Source organism: Plecotus auritus (genome assembly GCF_963455305.1).
Source record: "Plecotus auritus genome assembly, chromosome: 6".
Taxonomy (NCBI): Eukaryota; Metazoa; Chordata; class Mammalia; order Chiroptera; family Vespertilionidae; genus Plecotus; species Plecotus auritus.
Genome location: NC_137773.1, coordinates 147,050,434 through 147,067,617, shown reverse-complemented (window position 1 = coordinate 147,067,617; position 17,184 = coordinate 147,050,434). Strand labels below are relative to the sequence as shown.

General features: G+C 40.5%; 1 protein-coding gene across 3 annotated transcripts in view; it reads right to left on the bottom strand.

Annotated features, from left to right (window-relative positions):
* Positions 1-2,328: 2,328 nt before the first annotated feature.
* Positions 2,329-17,184, bottom strand: part of PIK3CB (phosphatidylinositol-4,5-bisphosphate 3-kinase catalytic subunit beta) — a 145,027-nt gene continuing 130,171 nt past the window's right edge. For all 3 annotated transcript variants that reach the window (XM_080672464.1, XM_080672466.1, XM_080672465.1), the window contains 5 exons: positions 11,208-11,375; positions 10,110-10,233; positions 6,071-6,216; positions 4,626-4,758; positions 2,329-3,792 (listed from right to left, as the gene is read on the bottom strand). In XM_080672464.1, coding sequence (XP_080528590.1) covers positions 3,655-3,792; positions 4,626-4,758; positions 6,071-6,216; positions 10,110-10,233; positions 11,208-11,375 — 709 coding nt within the window. In that variant the 3' untranslated portion in view covers positions 2,329-3,654. The remainder of the gene's footprint in view (positions 3,793-4,625; positions 4,759-6,070; positions 6,217-10,109; positions 10,234-11,207; positions 11,376-17,184) is intronic.

The following is a 17,184-nucleotide window of genomic DNA, read 5'->3' as shown; positions in this document are numbered from 1 at the left end:
AGGACTGAAGCAGGCATTTCACAAAGGAGAAAATCCAAATGACTGATGTTCAGATCCTACCTGGATCCCTAGAAGAGGTGCTGTATTCTGGAGTAGAAGGGGAAAGAAATAATTGCTGAGCGTGTTACTGCCCATGAACCCTGCCTTATCTTAACTCCATATGCTTTCCGCCTAGTTTGCTCTTCCTACTGAAGCACAATAACCTCCATCTTATATAAAAAAACTGCTGTTTCAAACTCTGTTATGTTAGATAGTCCCTAGTCCTATAAACTCTGTCACTTTAAGACAGTCTGTTATTCTGTAAAATGACTTTGTTTTTAGTTCAAATAATAGAAAAAGATAAACTGTCTGACCTTGCAAGCTAGCCATCCAATGTAATAGACTAAAATAGACTAATACTGATAATAATTCCCATATTCTTATGCCAAGTACAAATTCATTATGTCTTCAAGGTTACAACTGTCTGTAACAATAACTCACACAGAGCCCTTTGTAATATCTGCAAACAAAGAGGCTCGATAAGTATAAATACGGGAGACTTCCTGTATGTGGTGCTCAGAGATTTGGAAGAGACACCTCCCTCTGGGCTGCACGCAATAAATGACTCCTAATTAATTGGCTCATTAAGGCGTCTTGTATCGCATTTGCTGATTTATGATACAACACTACTACCCCTTCACCTAGCTCCTATCTGTCCTCGAAGACTCAGTTTTTCCCCCTCCTAAGAGCTGCCCATCTCCAATAGTCAGGGTCCCATGGCATGGGTACCTCTCTGCTCTCTACTTGGTCCAAGGACTAACCAATCTTTCACCTTCCGTAGAAGGGTGACCCCTACATTCAACTGCCTGGGCGAGGTTTGGTGCTGAATTAGGAGACAGGATAGAGCTCTCAGGGAAGTGGCCTTTAAGAGGGGGAAGCAGGGAAAGAAATGAGCTTGCCTGAGTGAGGAGCAGTTATTTTCAGTTTCATTTTACCAACTAGGAAGCTCAGACCCTGAGAAATAAGTACCTTACTCAAGGGTTACAGAGGCAGAGCTGGATTGCAAACATTGGCCTCTGCAGCCCAGGGTCTCCTAACGACATGAGGACGATACTCAGGAATTACTTGTTCAACAAAGTCATCCTTTGTGTTCCCAGACAGATGCTGTCCTCAAGTATGGAAATGTACAGGGTCTCAAAAACCTCGTTTTGGGAAAGTATCAAAGGAGAGGGAGCTAAGTGTGTTGGGGTAAGATTTGCCAGCCCCAGGCAAAAAAAGCTCATCCTGCAGCTCAGACCCCAGCCCATCCCAGAGGCTGGCTATCCTCTGCCTTTTACTTTCTCCTCTCTGGCTCAGCCAGAGGCCCTGAGAATCAGACATGCAATTCAGCAAGTCTGTAGGGAGCACCTACTAGTTCAGCCTTGGGCAAACTACGGCCCACGGGCCGGATCCGGCTGTTCTATCCGGTTCTCTTGCTCTCCCCTCCGCTCCTTTACTTTGAATTTATATTAGTTCACACAAACACTCCATCCATGCTTTTGTTCCGGCCCTCCGGTCCAGTTTAAGAACCCATTGTCGCCCTCGAGTCAAAAAGTTTGCCCACCCCTGTACTAGTTACTAGTATGCTTAGCAGCTACTGAGGGCTCCTGTCCCACAGTGTCCTGGCATCTTTAGGGGGCTTACAGTATGAAACAAGCCATTCTGGACTCAGGTCCAGCACTGTCCGGAGAGGTCATTTCCCTTTTTTGCTCTTAAAGACATTCACATTCACTGACCGAGGAGACCCCTCTGGAAACAGTGGTGTCCATTTCTGCCAGGCAATGTTTTCTCCTCCAAACCCCAGGCTTGCAATCTGGTGCATGTAATGATGGACTGATACCAGACAAAAATCCCTGAACATACCATCCTTCTACAGTCCTATTCCTGGAACTCTCACTGAGTCTACATCAGCCCTGGTAATATTGAGAGATCAACCCCCATTCTCAGCCGAGTTATTTCCAAGAAACTGTGCCCTGCTCTGAACATCTGCCTGTGGAAGAGAGTGCCAAAGTGGTACAGCCTGGCTTTGGCCTGGGTACCGAGTAACTGAAGAGGCGTTCTAGACCCTTGGGTACCTCCCAAACATATGGAAACTTGATGAGGGTACCCTCTTGCCTCGAGCTCCCACCAAAGTCCAGAGGCCTCCCATAGCACTAATGGGATAGGGAAGCAAGGAGAGAAGTCAGGGAAGAGTCCGTGTGCCTTACAATTCCTGAGGTTGGTTTGTCTTGACTTGACTGTTTCTTCAGAGTCCCAGTGCCAAGGTCCAAAGGCCTGTGCTGCCCATAAAGAAGAGGCCCATACATCCCAAGAGCAGCTGAAACCATCTCACACATTTATTTGACTGAAAACATGAAGGAAGACAACAAAATTAAACAATCTTTAATGAAATTCCTATAGAAAACTCAGTCACAGGGCAAATACTCAGTTTTCTTTCCCATGTCATTGAGGATTGGAGATCCCAATAGTCTTTGGAGAATAAGCAGTAGTTTTGCTGGATGTTGCCAGTACTCAGAAAGAGCATCCATTTACACATTCAAACCAGTAGTCCCTATTGCACATATTAACAACATTATTTGCCGTCTAGCACCCTAAATATATGGTACCTCAACAAATAAATTAAAGAATTCCATGAAACCATTTCATTTTCAACTAATATCCTTAAAAAAAATCACATCATTATAAGTTTTAATAAATACAGTAAGAACAGCTGGCATTTTACTAAAATACTGAATTTTAGGTCTGAAGTTTATTTCATAAGAGTTTCCTTTTCATTTGTTTTCTGTCTTGGATACATTTGCTCAAGTATTATGCTCTACGAAGTGAACTCTTTCACAGATACAGTAAAATCTGTATTAATGTGTGCCTCAGTACAGAAGCAGCTGGAAGAACTGGATCACATAATTAACTAAAAAGTAACTTAGGGAGATGCTCTGCTTTCTATAAAACAGAGGCTGAAGGAAAACAAAAAAAAAACAACATATTTTTATACAGAACTCCCACTAGAAATTTTATAAATATATAGGCAGCAAATATATTATATTTGCCTCACCAGTAGATTTTCAGCAAGTCTGGCTGGGATGATGCTATCACGATAGATAAATATCAACAAAAGAATTAATGTTCCCACAGGTTTAAAAGATTTCTTTTGAAAAATAATCATAATTTCATATTATATTATAATTTGTAGTTTACACAATTTAAAAAGGAAGAAAGATACTGTTTTTTAAGCCTCGTTTGGAAATTAAGAGCAGCCACCAGTTCCCAGGTGTGGATAAGTTGGCTGAGTGATAACACTTGGTCACAATTCATAAAATAAGTATTTACACCTTTCTGGAAAAGTACCAAATAATGAAAATAAAATTTAAAAAGACAAAAACAATCTCTAGTAGCATTCCTTGGCGTGCAAAGTCAGCAGGAAATGATTATCCATAATGTTGACAGTTTTCGTGATGAATCTTGGAAGCATACAAAAAGCAGAGGGTGGTAATTGGGGATTGTTCAGATTAGGTTCTGTTGATGCATTGTTCTTAATTTAACTGAGATTCAGAATTTCATTCCCTTTATAAAATCTCTGGCAGGGTCATGTTCAATTTAGTGCAAGTGCAAAATGAAAATGAAACAAAAGGCTGGTCATTAAGATCTGTAGTCTTTCCGAACCGTGTGGGCCATCCAGTTCACCTTAGTAGTCCAGCTTTCCCTGAGTGCCTCATCAAATTTTTGCTTAAATTGCTTGAGTGCTTCTTCTTCAGTCTTCCCTAAGGCAAGTGAGTCCTGAAAATTGAAGGGGAAAAAAAATCAGATTTTATACATGCTCCAAAGTGATATGCAAATGTCTGCAGGAAGCTTACTTGGCCATGCCACCCCAGCCAACATGAAGTTGTGCGCCTCATGTTTTTATTTTTATATTTATAGTTGACAGTATTACAGATGCCCCTAAGTCCTCCCCCTTTCTCACCTCCACCCAGCCTCCACCCCACCCCAGGCCTTTACCTCACTACTGGTCTGTGGGCTATGTATATATGTTCTTTGGTTAATCTCTTCCCATCCCTTCCACCGTCCTCCCCTCTGAGATCTGTCAGTCTAGTCCAGTGGTCAGCAAACTCATTAGTCAACAGAGCCAAATATCAACAGTACAACGATTGAAATTTCTTTTGAGAGCCAAATTTTTTAAACTTAAACTTATTCTAACACCATTTCTTCAAAATAGACTCGCCAGGCCGTGGTATTTTGTGGAAGAGCCACACTCAAGGGGCCAAAGAGCCGCATGTGGCTCGCGAGCCACAGTTTGCCGACCACTGGTCTAGTCCATGCAGACTAGTCTAGTCTCTGGACCTACTGTTTTTATTTAAATGCCGTTTGCAGCAGGGAGCATGAACACCAAGGTAGGGTGATAATATGACCTCTGCCAAAGGGTTTTTGAAGATGAAATGCATTTATGATTACTGCAAGACAGCTACTCAAGTGTTTGTCGCTACCACTCCTGAGCTACTACTCCTGATAAGAACTATCTCACTGAACATGACTTTGTTCCATTCCCTTTGAGTATCTGAATGAAAATAGGCAGGCATACTTGAACTCCTATATACATAGAAAGGGGTTTATACCTTAAGATACTGTATATCCTTGACTGATGTGAGCTCAGGAAGCCCTGCAGTCAACATCAGTGCAAAGAGAGTGATGAAGAGGTTCCCATGCCGTCGTAAAATCAGATAGGCATCCTCACAACACTGGCGGAACCTTTAGTTGATGTAGCAAATCACAAGAGCATGATGTTAGAGGGGGAGATAGCAAATTAGTACAAGAAAACAAGAGAGACATAGCTAGGCTTTCCATAAGAGCTGAACATTTTCTATCGAATTAATTAATGGTTCTGCTTCTTTGAAAACTGCCTGGACTAAAATTTACATAAAATAAATCAAGCTCTCTAAAATCACACTTATCTCTTTCCTTCTTAAAAAAATTGATTTCCGAGAGGAAGGGGGAGGGATAAAGAGATAGAAACATCAATGTTGAGAAAGAATCATTGATTGGCTACCTCCTGCACACACCACAGTGGGGATCGAGCCCACAACCTGGGCATGAGCCCTGACCGGGAATTTGAACTGGCAACCTCTTGGTTCCTGAGCCACGCTGGCCAGGCCACACATATCTTTTTCAAAACCAAAATCAAATAGAAATTCTATGATAAAGGCAATAAAAAACTTAATTTAGGCTTTGAAATTCTATGAGGCAAAAAAAAAAAAAAGTTATAAAAACAAAGTGATAATTATAATCCATGAGGATTCCTGAACATACTTCTAGATTTGTGGCCTGATTCCAGAGATTTTCTTTAATGTCCCTGAAATCAGTGTCAATGCTTTTGCATTGGGCCTCCCTGTCATCTTTCCATCTTTCTTGCTCCTCTTCAAGATGGTCATTCAAGAGGACCATCCAAACTTAATTTTGCCAAAGAAAAAAATGGACCCAAAGGTATATTCTGCAGAAACCCAGGCAGAACTAGAAATGATAATGATAATAGCAATTATTTAGTAAGGCTATAATGAGTTGGTCACATCATATAACATACCTCAAAATAGCCCTGAAATTTAATTATTTTTGTATCCATTTTAAGATGAAACAAAGACAGGAAGACAAGTTATGTGCCTGGAAACATACAAGGAGTGAGGAATAGATCAGAGATTACAAAGTCTACCCCTGAACCCTGGCTCCCGTACTGTACTCCACACTGAATGATAGCCAAGTGCCTGTTCTCAGCATCTCACTCTCAAATGTCTTAACAGTTTCAGAGAATTTTCTCAGACAGGAAAAGGTGATACACTATTAGAATAAAACACAGTAACTTATTTCAATTTTGTAGCATTGTTTCTCTTCTCTGAGTGCATCTGAATTACAACCTGGATCTACAAGGCAAATTCCCTCCAAAACCTCCTATTAACAGACTGAGTATCTCCCAGACTTAAATATTGCTCAGCAAAGAAATGCAGGGCCAGCTGGTCAGAGGAGAAAACGTTAGGTGTGCTTATACCCTTAACAGGAGGACAATACTTACCGGCCAAACTTTTCTGTGTTTCCTGTTTTTCCTTGTTGAATCACATGAATGAAATCATAGGTAAGAATAAAAGGCACTCGCTCCCTTTTAATGCCAAATTTAGACTTAAAATTTCCAAGAATATGTCCAAAGTCAATGTGGAAGAGCTGGAAAACAAATGGGATTTCATTTCCCTTGTTTTTCTTGTGGGTTCTAAATAGAAAGGCAAGATCTCAGCAGTCCTAGACCCACATACACTACACCCACCCTCAGCTTGAGCCCTTCTCTCTTTCCACAGCCTTCTTGGGAACAGAGCATGTCTAACATTCATAGGTCTTTTATATTCAGTAATAACCGATCATAAAATGCATATACCCAGTGAGGAAGGCAAATCTTTAAAAGGCAAAAATATATATGAAATAATAAACATGTCTGATTTTTAAAAAACCAATAGTTCTACATACAGAACTGTTTCTATAGTTCTACATGTAGAAACATAACAAAGAGAGTATATTCTTGCCCTAGTAGTTCCCTCACCATTTTGAGTGCTACTACTTAGTGGTAACATCTCCCCATTTTCACACATTTTTCCTGATATCTGCTTCCATTTTTCTGAATAGTATGTTTATACTTATTTTTTACTTCCTAATTTTGGATTACTATTCTTATTATGGAAGATAAAGATTTAGTGCTCTTATACTGATGTAATGCTACACAATTTGGAACATTATATAATTTCTGATCAAATTAATATTCAATGTTTATACTGTTCAACTACGTAAATGCATTTCAAAGCTAAGCCATGTGGGTATTGGAATACTAGGACTACATTTCTATTTTTGCTCACCTTTTTCCTTGATACAACTTTTTTTAAAAATATATATTTTATTGATTTCAGAGAGGAAGGGAAGGGAGAGAGAGATAGAAACATCAATGATGTGACAGAATTATTGATTGGCCGCCTCTTGTAGCCCCCTACTGGGGAATGAGCCTGCAACCCAGGCACGTGCCCTTGGCTGGAATCGAACCTGGGACCCTTCAGTCCGCAGGCTGACACTCTATCCACTGAGCCAAACCAGCTAGGGCACAACTTTTTTTTTTTTTTTTTAACTTTTTTAGAGTTCTATGACCCTAGCATTAATTCTTCCCAAAATCTTCTTAAAAATCTAAAAATCATTTTCCCACACGGTCAGGGAATCTAATCGTTCCTTTCTGGGCTGGTTGTTCCCTAGGGCTGCTGCACAGCCATCATCCTGGGCTCTCCTTTCAACTCTTGTCCCACATCACATTCTTGTTTGGTTTAGACCAGAATTTTTCAATATTGGGCCCAATAATCCTGTTATGAGGTTCTGTCCTGTACACTAACTAAAGATGTTTAGAAGCATTCATGGCCTTTACCCATTAGATGCCAACAGAATATCACCTCCCCTGTTATGACAACCAGAAATGTTTTCAGATATTGACAAATGTCTCCTGAGGGCAAAAGCACCCCAATCGAGAACTACTGTTTATACCCTTGTTTTGGAGGATGTCCTTCTTCAGATAGCCTCCTTAGGAAAGATGCACAGGAGATACAGCTTTTAAGATCTTGTATGGTTGAAAATGTCTTTATTTCACCTTTATACTTGACTCATAGTCTGATTAGGTTGCTAGGATAGAGCTCATTTTCCCTAAAAATTATGAAGGCTAACTTCCACTCTCTTATAGTGTCCAGTATTGCTACTGAGAAGCCAAGTCTTTCTGACTCCAAGTATGTGGCCTGCTGCATCTCTGGGAAAGTTTTAATACCGTCTCTTTATGCCTGGTGCACTGAAATGTCATAGTGAAGGGCTTAATGAGGACCTTTTCATCTAATATAAGGAAACTTTTGTGCTCTGTTCACTGGATATTCATAAATAGGAAATGTTTTATATTATTTGCTTGGTAAGTTCCTTCCTTCTTCTTCTTTCTGAAACTCCTATTAGAGTGATGGTTGACCTCCCTGGATTGATTCACCATCATTACTGGATCTTCTTTCTTCTATTTATCAGATGTTTTAGTTCCTTTGGTATATTAAGGAGCAACAGAGAGTATAGTGGCTAAAAAACAGACTCTGAGCCAAATAATCAGGATTTAAATGGTATGTCTGTTGCCTCAATTTTCTCACTGGTAAGTGGTGATTACCCTACCACTAATTCTCTAAGGTTCTCCTGAAGATTGAAGAAGTTAACTAAAGAACTTAGAACTGTGCCTTCCACAGGTTAAGAGTTCAATAAATATTATCTAATCTTTGGTTTACACTAATTTTATTTTAACTTTTTATTTGTCCTTCTTTTTAATTTCTAAGAATTCTATTTTCTGTTTAACAAAAACCCCACAGAATCCTATTATTATTTCATAGGTGCAATGTTCCTTTTGTTTTGCTATTTTAATTATCTTTTTTAAAAAATATATATATTTTATTGATACTTTACAGAGAGGAAGGGAGAGGGATAGAGAGCTAGAAACATCGATGAGAGAGAAACATCGATCAGCTGCCTCCTGCACACCTCCCACTGGGGATGTGCCCGCAACCAAGGTACATGCCCTTGACCAGAATCGAACCCGGGACCCTTCAGTCCGCAGGCCGACGCTCTATCCACTGAGCCAAACCAGTTTCAGCATCTTTTTTTTTTTTTTTTTTGACTGTAGTTATTCTGTTTTCCTAGGTTTTTTTTCACCCCTTCTGTTTGTTTTGGTCTATATTTTTTATGTTGAGGTTTCCCTCAAATTTCTGCTAATGCTTGGCCGACCATTCATATTGAACAATGAGTTGCTAAAAAGTTGAATGAAAATTCCATGTACACGGTAGGACTGATTGGTGGGCTTACTTGCAAAGTGACTGGGGGGAGACCTCAATTGTCAGGATCTGTAGGACTTTTCACTGGAACCAATCAGAGTCTCTTGAGAAGAATCTCTAGAGTCTGGCTGAGAGTGGGGATATACACACCTAATTGCTCCACATAAAAACTACCAATCATTCGTGTTTCATCCTCTTCTCCCACCCACACCTTCTGTAGTGCCTTATGCATCTGATCCCCAAGCTTTTCTCAGACTGACAGACTCCTCTAAAAGTACACAGGTTTCAATTTTCCTCAGCTATGCTAAGTCATTGCCACTTTTTCCTCATGCTGTCTATCATTCCCAAATCTGCTGATGTCTTTCACCTCTTTTCATATTACTTTTTATTTCATGGATTTACATATTTCTTATTCCTTAATATCATATTAGAAGAGTGTCAGAAAGAATAAAGAAAAACTCATGTGTTCAATCTGATCAACTAGAAGTCGTAAGGAATCTTTTTAAGTGTGAACACAAGGTCCAACTGTCGAAGCCCAAGACGAACTACCTAAATCTCTCACGAGGTCTAAAACCCTGGGCCCCACCTAGAGCCAGAGTTCGCACAGGAGCCTAAACATTTTCATTTTGGAATGTGCTTCTCCCAGCAGGGAATCCTAAGGGTGGCGAAACTGAAAAAATTATCCCAAATATCTCATCTACGTTGCTTAATTAAAGGAATTAACAACAAAAAAATAAGTCACACACACACACAAAAATCTTCATTTGAAAACTAAGAGCTTCTTCATAAATAACCTGGTCTAGTTCCCTGGTTACCCCAGAGTGATATTACTCATACTCCACTTCTCCCTACTCTTATGTATGATTAGATTGATATTCTAAATGAGAAAATGGGTCAAGCAAATTTCATCTCAACTTTTTTTCTTTTTACGCACTGGTTATCTTATTTAAAGTTAATACATTTTGTACGTCATCTCTTCCTTCTACTCTATTTAAAAGAATAGGGCACTTTTAAATAACCACAGTAATTTAAAAAATTTAAATAAATTCTCATCACCTAACTCTAAGCAAACAAACCAATGGATAGATGAAGCAGATGGTAGGTGAAACAAAGGATAGGAAATCAAAGACAAACACATGACTCCGAGAATCACTACAGAATCTGCCTGAGTTTCACAAGAGACTGTGCTGTACATAAGTAAGCATCCCTGAGGCCCTTGGCAGACTCTGGGGAACAGCTCACCTGGCCATTTTTTTTTACCATGATGTTGTCACTATGTCTGTCACCAATTCCAAGGACATAAGAAGCTACACAGTAGCCAGCACAGGACAGGGTAAACTCCTCAATGGCTCGGTCCAAGTCATCCCTGAACATAAGAAAAAATACAGCAACAAACGTTTTTGGTCTCCAAATGAGTGAGATAAGACCCAATCCCAAACTTGTTTCCTCTTTAATTGTGAGAACTGCAACACAGAGCTGCCAAAACCATATGATCAGAACTTGCTGGCTCAGCCAGGAGGGTGAGGATGGTCATCACAGGAGCAGGACAGAAAGGAGTAAACATGAACAGGCTGGCTTAAAGCCATAAGACTAGACTTCAGCCATTCAAATGACCATGTCCTGGGGTCATGTTTCAATGAAGATGGGAGCAGGTTCATTTGCATAGAAATGAGAGGAGACCATTAGCTTTTCTGGATAATGCTGGGGCTTTGGAACATTTTGGTCAGTTTTGACCTAACACTAGAATTCCATATTTAAGAGTTAAGTATTGCAGTTCTAATCATTCATGTCACTGACCTAAATTAGAACAGACCCATTAGAGACAAGATCAAAATTTATAAACTGATACATATAAGAGCTTGGATTTTTGTCAATAATCAAATTTAAGCCTGATTTTGAGGTCTTCAGCTAAAAATACTTGCGCTTTCCTCTCACTGTGTAATTCCTTAATTTCCTATATATTAGGGCTTTTCAATACAATAACCATAAAAAACACAGATCCAAGCACTTTATTTTTTAGTGTGGAGAAATCAGTCTACAAACTCATTTACTTCTATTACAAAAATCCATTGAGAACTCACTTAAGCTCACACATTCACATACTTATAAAACTTGTAAGTTCTTTTTAAAATACTTAAATGTTGGAATTTAAGGTTTAGATAAAGTAGAATTCAACACTGATCATCTGTAAGACTTTAGGAAGTCTTATTTGTCATTTTGACCTAACCTGAAATGAAGCAATAAATACATTAATATTTCCTCTAGGAGACTGATGATTTTAAATGGAAGAACAGTTATTTAGCTGTTTGTTCAGAAAAATAATAAACAAAATAAACTAACCCAGAATTGTATTCTTTAAGCCAGTTCAGAAGGGCATCTTTATTGAAGGCTGCTGCAGCAGCCACATTGCTACTGTTCAGCTGAATGTCAGCAATTGTTTCAGAGGTGCTCACAACTTCAATGAGGCCTGAGCGATCTCCTGTCGCTAAACAGCCATAAGGCAACATCCTGAAAGGAAAAAAAATGGGAATAAAGAGCCACATGTGTAAATTATCTATTAAATGAAATATTAACAGAGTAAATTTTTCTTTTATTTTTAAAAACATTTTACTACTACTTGATATCCTTGCCATTACTGTATTGTTATCATGTGGAAAAATATGAGTTCTACCTTCGGTTAGGAAGTAAATCTCTTGGCCAACAGATGGAGTAATTTACTAGAATTCCAATATGCCAACTAAATGTAAAATCTGTTATCTAGTTATTCTGGTGAAGTATTCTATTAATTCACATAGGTGGACAGAAATACATCAGATAAAAGTCTTTCATTTTTTACTCTAAATTTTGAGGAAGGAAACAACCCTTAATGGAGCATCTAAAATGTAATACATAGCAAGGTAAGTACTTCATATTACCTTAGTTAATGGCAATTTCATGTGTCCAGATTCAAGCCCACAATCTTAAGGTCACCTTTTATGCTTTCTCTCATGCCCAACGTTTACCTTTCGTGAATATGTATATTGCCTCCATCGTTCCTTCTGCTACCACCCTAGTTCAAGTCACTATCAACCCTTAATTATTCAACAGTTTCCTAATTAGTCTTCCTGCTTCAACATCATAGTTTTAGATACAACAGCAACATAATCCACTTAAGATATACTTATATTATGTCACTCTCCTGAGGGAAATGTCTACAACGGCTTCCCACCTTACAATGAAAGCCAATATAGTTGTCATAACTCACAAGGCCTTCAGTCTACTCCCCCTTTACCTTTCCTAGTATCCTTCCCGGGCTCACTTTGTTCAGACTACACTGGCTTCCTTTCCGTTCCTCAGATACATCAGGCACTAATACTCCCTCATTCCTTTAGAAGTGTAATTTTTCTGCCTGGATCATTCTTCCCCAAGGTATTTACATGACTTACTCCCTTGCCTTTTGGGAACCTTTGCTGAAATGTTACCATCTCAGTGAAAAATTCCTGGATCATCCTATCTAAAATAGCAACACTATCTGTGGTACAAAACTTGCTCTCTCTTCCCTGTTCTATTTTCCTCTACAGACCTCAATACTATCCAGTATCCTATAGATTTTATTTATTAGCTTATTGTCTGTCTCTACCCTCAGGGTATAAGTTCCACTGGCAGGTATGCTTTGTTCACTGCAGAATCCTCAGTGCCTGAGAATGTTCCTAGAACGAAGCAGGCACTCAACAAATATTTTTAATGAATAAACATTTAATAACAAAATCCCTATAATGTAAGTTACCAATATTACACACGAGAAATAAAGTAATGTGCAAAAAGTCATACATTTAACTAAATAAAAGATCCAATGCTTAACACTATGTCTATGAGGCTCCAAAACTATCTTTTTAACATTATATAGTTTGCAATGTCACTAAATATATATAAGAAGCCTGTAAAGCTCCTTCTTGTGCAAAATAATTTTCACCAAATTGATAAGCATTTTGCTTTGATTTGCATTTTTATGACCCCTAGTGAAAACAAAATTTCTCAGCTCTCTTTTAGCCATTTTAAGAAGAATTTCTTTTGTAAATTAGCTATTCACATCTTTGCCTATTTATTAGGATTTTACATATTTTCCTTTGTGATTTATATTAGTTTAGAGGCCCGGTGCACGAAATTCGTGCACGGGGTGGGGGGAAGGGGGTGTCCCCCTCAGCCCAGCCTGCACCCTCTCCAATCCGGGACCCCTTGGGGGATGGCCGACTGCTGGTTTAGGCCCGATCCCAGGGATCAGGCCTAAACCGGCAGTCAGACGTTCCTCTCACAATCTGGGATCAGTGGCTCCTAACTGCTCACCTGCCTGCCTGCCTGATTGTCCCTAATTGCCCCCCCTGCCAGCCTGATCACCCCTAACTGCCCCCCCCCCCCGCCAGCCTGGCGGCCCCCAACTGCTCCCCCGCCAGCCTGGTCGCCCCTTACTGCCCCCCCCCCCTCCGCCGGCCTGGTCGTCCCTTACTGCCCCCCCCTCCGCCGACCTGGTCGCCCCCAACTGCCCCCTCTGCTGGCCTGGTCGCCCCTCACTGCCCCCCTTGCTGGCCTGGTCGCTCTATGCAGCCTGCTGTTCGGTCATTTGGTCGCCCCTCACTGCCCACCCCTGCCAGCCTGGTCGCCCCACACAGCCTGCTGTTCAGTTGTTTGGTCGTCCCTCACTAACACCCCTGCCAGCCTGGTTGCCCCACGCAGCCTGCTGTTCAGTCGTTTGATTGTCCCTCACTAACCACCCTGCCGGCCTTGTCCACCCACCCAGCCGGCTGTTTAGACGTTACTGTGAGGGCGTCCCGACAAATTTGCATATTACCCTTTTATTAGTATAGATATCCTTTTCTAATTCTGGTTGTGAACATTTTCTCCAGTTTTCCAAAAACTGTATTATCATTACAGCAATTCCAAAATGAAATGAGATACCTCGAAAAGTTCACATAAAAGTCTGGTAAATACAGAAAATGAAATGGATGGAATTCATTGATTCAATAAGTATTTGGGTGCAGCTATGTGCCAAGCACTGTGTTAACTGATGGTGATGCAGAAATGAGCAAAAATACTAGCCTCTCATCGAGACAAATCACAAATGCACAATATACTACATATGATCTTCTTATGAATAAGAAGTGCCACAAGAACCTGCAAGAGTTAGGTAAGATCCCTGTGAAGGGGAAGGTCAGTACAGTTGGAGGAGAGTGCAAGGGGAGCACAAAAGCAAGGTGAGGGCAAGAAACAGTCAGTGCTGGAAAGAGCATGCAGGGTTCTACAGGCCATGCAAAGACTTCCGTCTTCTCCCAAAATCACTGACAAAGCCTTGGAAGGACTTTATGAGAGAGAGAGAGAGAGAGAGAGAGAGAGAGAGAGAGAGAGAGAGAGAGAGAGAGAGAGAGAGAGAGAGAGGAGAGAGAGAGAGAGAGAGAGAGAGAGAGAGCGAGAGAGAGAGAGAGATTGCAATCTGGGGAATGTGTGCTAGTGCATGTAACAATCAGATAAAACAAGAGAGTTAAGTAGTTCCTAAATTTCCTACCAAACAACAATTCAACCAGTTTATGCCTCTTTTTTAAAAAACTGAAATAATGGCACCCTGGCTGGTTTGGCTCAGTGGACAGAGCATCGGCCTACAGACTGAAGGGTCCTGGGCTCGATTCTGGTCAAGGGCATATGCCCAGGTTACAGGCTTGATCCCCAGTAGGGTGCATGCAGGAGGCAGCCAATCAATGATTCTCTGTCATCATTGATCTCTCTCTCTCTCTCCCTCTCTGAAATCAATAAAAAAATATTTTTTAAAAATTAAAAAAACCTGAAAGAATGGCCAGGTTTTTTTGTTTTGTTTTTACATATGCTCTTATTGATTTGAGGGAGAGAGGAAGGGAGAGAGATGGAGAGATAGACACATCAATGATGAGAGAGAATCATTAATCGGCTGCCTCCTGCACCCCCACTACTGGGGATCGAGCACGCAACCTGGGCATGTGCCCTGACTGGGAATCTAACTGGTGACCTCTTGGTTCCTGGGTCTATGCCCAGACGCTGAGCCATACCTGCTGAGCAAGTTTATGCCTCTTGAAGCACTTTCCTAGTTCTAGCAAAATAAGGTTGAGAGCAGAGTTGTCAAAGTACATGCTGGCAGTCTGATACACCAATAGACTGCTTTACATCTGCATTATTAATTTACTTCTCCTTTTAAGAATTTACCCCTCAATAAAAAAGGCAGTTATGGTGCATGAGAGGTTTTTACCAATTTCCTTATCATGACACAACACATGTGAAGTAAACACTGCCGATTCAAGTGCACTCTGGCTCACTTTCCTGCACCTCCTCCACCCTACTTGCAGCCAAACTGGGCAAAAATCCAACAACTTCCCCTTCAAAAGCAGGCAATGAAGAAAGCTTTCAGTGTCTTGAGGATGGAACACTCACAATAGGAAGGAAAAAGCATTCTTGTCTGAAAGACAGTTTGACAGAGTCAAGCTGGGGACAAATCCTGACCATTCTACATGGGCCTCCTTTGCACTCGACTTCTACACTTCTTATAAAGGCCATGACAACAATTAGCAATGTTTACCTTCCTTTCTGACTCTCTGACCCAAGGAGTAATTTGCTACCTTCCCCCTAAAGGAAGAATAATGAAATAAATTCTACAATGGGGAGGCAGCTCCTTAACTAACCCTACTCTGAATGGGTATGTAGAAAGTTTTCTCTGGCCTTGACTCTGACACATTGACTCAAGTCTCAATGGTACCTTAGCCCATTTCCTCCAAAGAAGGAAAGCATAACACCTTTACCTAATTATTTCATTAATTCTATCTTCTCCCTCCATTCTGAGACCACTGATACCAGTGTCATTAAAGCACTCTCTCTTAATAGGGATGTAAACCCCATTAGTGCAACTCAGATGTAAGTCACAATGAAGACAACTGTCCAAAATTTAATGTCACATGTATTTATGGGTGTGTGTGTGTGTTGAGGGGGTAAAGAGGGAGGACTGTCAACTTTAACAAAGGCTTGATAGATTTAAATGTAGAAAACATATTGGACTTGACAGAAAAGGTTAACTATTATTTGTTGAGCAAAGGAGGTCAGGGTGTTCTAACATATTGATGGCTTACAAATGTTCTGATTTGAAATTAAATATGCCAAAAGAGTACTTTAAGACATCAGGGGAAAATGAAAACGAGAAATATGCACTTTGGTTCAAGCTAAATGGCACTGTTACAAGTACTAAAATATTCTGATCAAAATAGCGCAGTATAGAAGTTACATTAGATTTTAGATTAAACTTAAGAGTATGTGCTACGTGACCCAGTTTAACCTGAACAGCTGGCCAAAAGAAAAACAAACACAATAGAAACACTGGAGCATGTATATTTATAGAAACAGTAAAAAATGTTTAGTGAGGAAAAGGTACTAGTTGGAAATGAACTCAAAAGAATTAAAGTCCTGCATATTTTTTTAAACATGGGGTCAGAGAACCAAAAGTCAGCAAAGATCTCACTGGACAGACAAGTTCCTTTTTCTTGTCAGACACACATTGCTTCCCATCAGGGATACACCAGGTTTATTTCTAGCACTGCCCTACATGGGGCTGCCTCCCTTTGCTTGAGGTCACACTGAACTTCAGATAATGCTAAACATACTTCACATTTGATCAGAATGTAAAATCAAAACTAAAGGAAAAGAACTTGGTTGGGGCTTTCAATTAGGCTGATGGAACTAAGGGCAAAATCTTTAGCTCAGCCTTTTATAACTAAGTTAGAGGCCCAGTGCACAGATTCGTGCACCGGTGGGGTCCCTCGGCCTGGTCTGAGGGGATTGGGCTGAAACCAGCAGACATCCCCTGAGGGGTCCCAGATTGTGAGAGGGCACAGGCCAGGCCAAGGGACCCCACATGCACTGGGCCTCTAGTATGCATATAAGATCTTTGGTTAATCTCTTCCTATCCTCCCCTCCCCGCTCTGAGATTCATCCGTCTGTTCCATGTTCCCATGCCTGTGGTTTCCACTCCTGCATTGAGCGTCTGCCCCCTGGTGGTCAGTGTGCGTCATAGCTACCGGCCAGCCGGTCGAATGGTTGGCTGTATGGTTGAATGGTCAGCCGGTCACTTAGGCTTTTATATATATAGATAAGACTCATCATATGCCCTGAATCTGTTCTTAGTAAAAGGAGACCACTATGTACTTTAAACACTGAATTTTAAAGGAATCAATGAGTTATTAGCCTAAGCCTGAAAAGTTTCCCCCATTTTTTATGGTATAAGTCAAATAAAAACATTTTTATTGCGGTTTACTGTTTTTAGAAGGGTCTCTAA